The sequence below is a fragment of the Manacus vitellinus genome, unplaced genomic scaffold, assembly GCF_001715985.3.
Source record: "Manacus vitellinus isolate BGI_N305 unplaced genomic scaffold, ASM171598v3 scaffold_47_pilon, whole genome shotgun sequence".
Lineage (NCBI taxonomy): Eukaryota > Metazoa > Chordata > Aves > Passeriformes > Pipridae > Manacus > Manacus vitellinus.
Genome location: NW_021940585.1, coordinates 2,406,967 through 2,408,450, shown reverse-complemented (window position 1 = coordinate 2,408,450; position 1,484 = coordinate 2,406,967). Strand labels below are relative to the sequence as shown.

General features: G+C 46.6%; 1 protein-coding gene across 1 annotated transcript in view; it reads right to left on the bottom strand.

Moving 5' to 3' along the window:
- ST7L (suppression of tumorigenicity 7 like) overlaps positions 1 to 554 on the bottom strand; it is a 21,447-nt gene extending 20,893 nt beyond the window's left edge. Inside the window, exon 1 of the mRNA XM_018079742.3 lies at positions 444 to 554. Coding sequence (XP_017935231.1) covers positions 444 to 521 — 78 coding nt within the window. The 5' untranslated portion in view covers positions 522 to 554. The remainder of the gene's footprint in view (positions 1 to 443) is intronic.
- Positions 555 to 1,484: the final 930 nt, after the last annotated feature.

Genomic DNA, 1,484 nt, shown 5'->3' with positions numbered 1-1,484 from the left:
ATTAGGTTTAATTGATGAGAAGAGACATTTTCTTTAGCTTTTAATACTGAAAATAAAGATTAACCCAAAAGATTTATATGCAGTGCCATGGTCTGCACGAGGGTCAGATGGTTGTGGTGTGCCTGCCCATGGCAGGGGGTGGATCAAGATGAGCTTTAAGGCTCCTTCCAACCCAAACCAGCCTGGGATTCTATATTTATTTTTATATAGAATATATATATATATTCTAAGTTATTCCAATATATATATTCTAAGTTATTTCCTCAGACTCACCCCAACACACAAAGCAAAAGAGTAGTTACAATACATGAGAGAAGATACTAAACAAGTTCCTTCCCAGCCCAAAGGCACCCTCTAGAGTCAGATACTCATTCCCTTTACCCCTCATGAAATAATCTGAGAAGTGCTAAAGTTGTTTAGGAAAAAAAAAATTAACTACTTACAAATATCAGCCCAGATATAAAGGACGAAGTCACTGTAAGGGCAAAGTAGAATTTTGGAGTCAAAGTGCTTAAGAACATGGTCACTGTTAAGAGAAACAAAAACAAAGACTTAGCAAGCAGAACTGAAAAACAGCTTTTTATTAAATATATAATATACTACAGCCCTAATAGCTTCATAACACTACTTTGTTAGAGAATCCTTGCCATATATTATTTTCTGTTTATAACCATCTCTGACAGTCAATTAGGTTTTACACCTAATCCAAAAAAAAAGCACTGTACATTTTTAGGCAAAGCAGCTTATGGTCTCACCCGTAATGTGGCTGGTGGACCAGAACAAGCTTATTTAATGTACTATTTCACTTTAATCTAAGAGAAAAACAGGCTGTTTTGATGCCAGTTTATATTCAGTGCTAAGAATATACGTTTTCCACAGACCTCTCCCTCCTGCTATTGACAGCACAGGGCAGGGAATGCAATTATTTAGTGGTTCAGACCCAAACTGCACATCAGCTTTGTCACCGGCCACCCCCCCAGGCTGGTGGGAGAAGGGAGGGACAGAGGTGACCAGGGCAGGGCTCCAGCCTGACAGACCCCCCCGGGTGGTCCCAGTGGCCTGAGGCTGCCCATCCCAGAGCCTGCTGTGTCCCAGCCCCAGGGCTGGGTGATGTGCTCTGTGTGTCACTGCAGGAGGCCGGGATGTGCCACCAGCCCGAGGGCACTGCTGGGACAGAATCCCAAAACCACCGAGTCCAACCTGTGCTTGATCCCCACCTTGTCCCCCAGCCCAGAGCACTGAGGGCCACGGCCAGTCCTTCCTTGGACACCTCCAGGGGTTGGAAAACCACCGAGTCCAACCTGTGCTTGATCCCCACCTTGTCCCCCAGCCCAGAGCACTCAGGGCCACGGCCAGTCCTTCCTTGGACACCTCCAGGGGTTGGGACTCCACCACCTCCCTGGGCAGCCCCTGCCAAGGCCTGACCACCCTTTCCAGGAGGAAATTCCTCATGATGTCCAACCTGACCCTCCCCTGGCACAGCT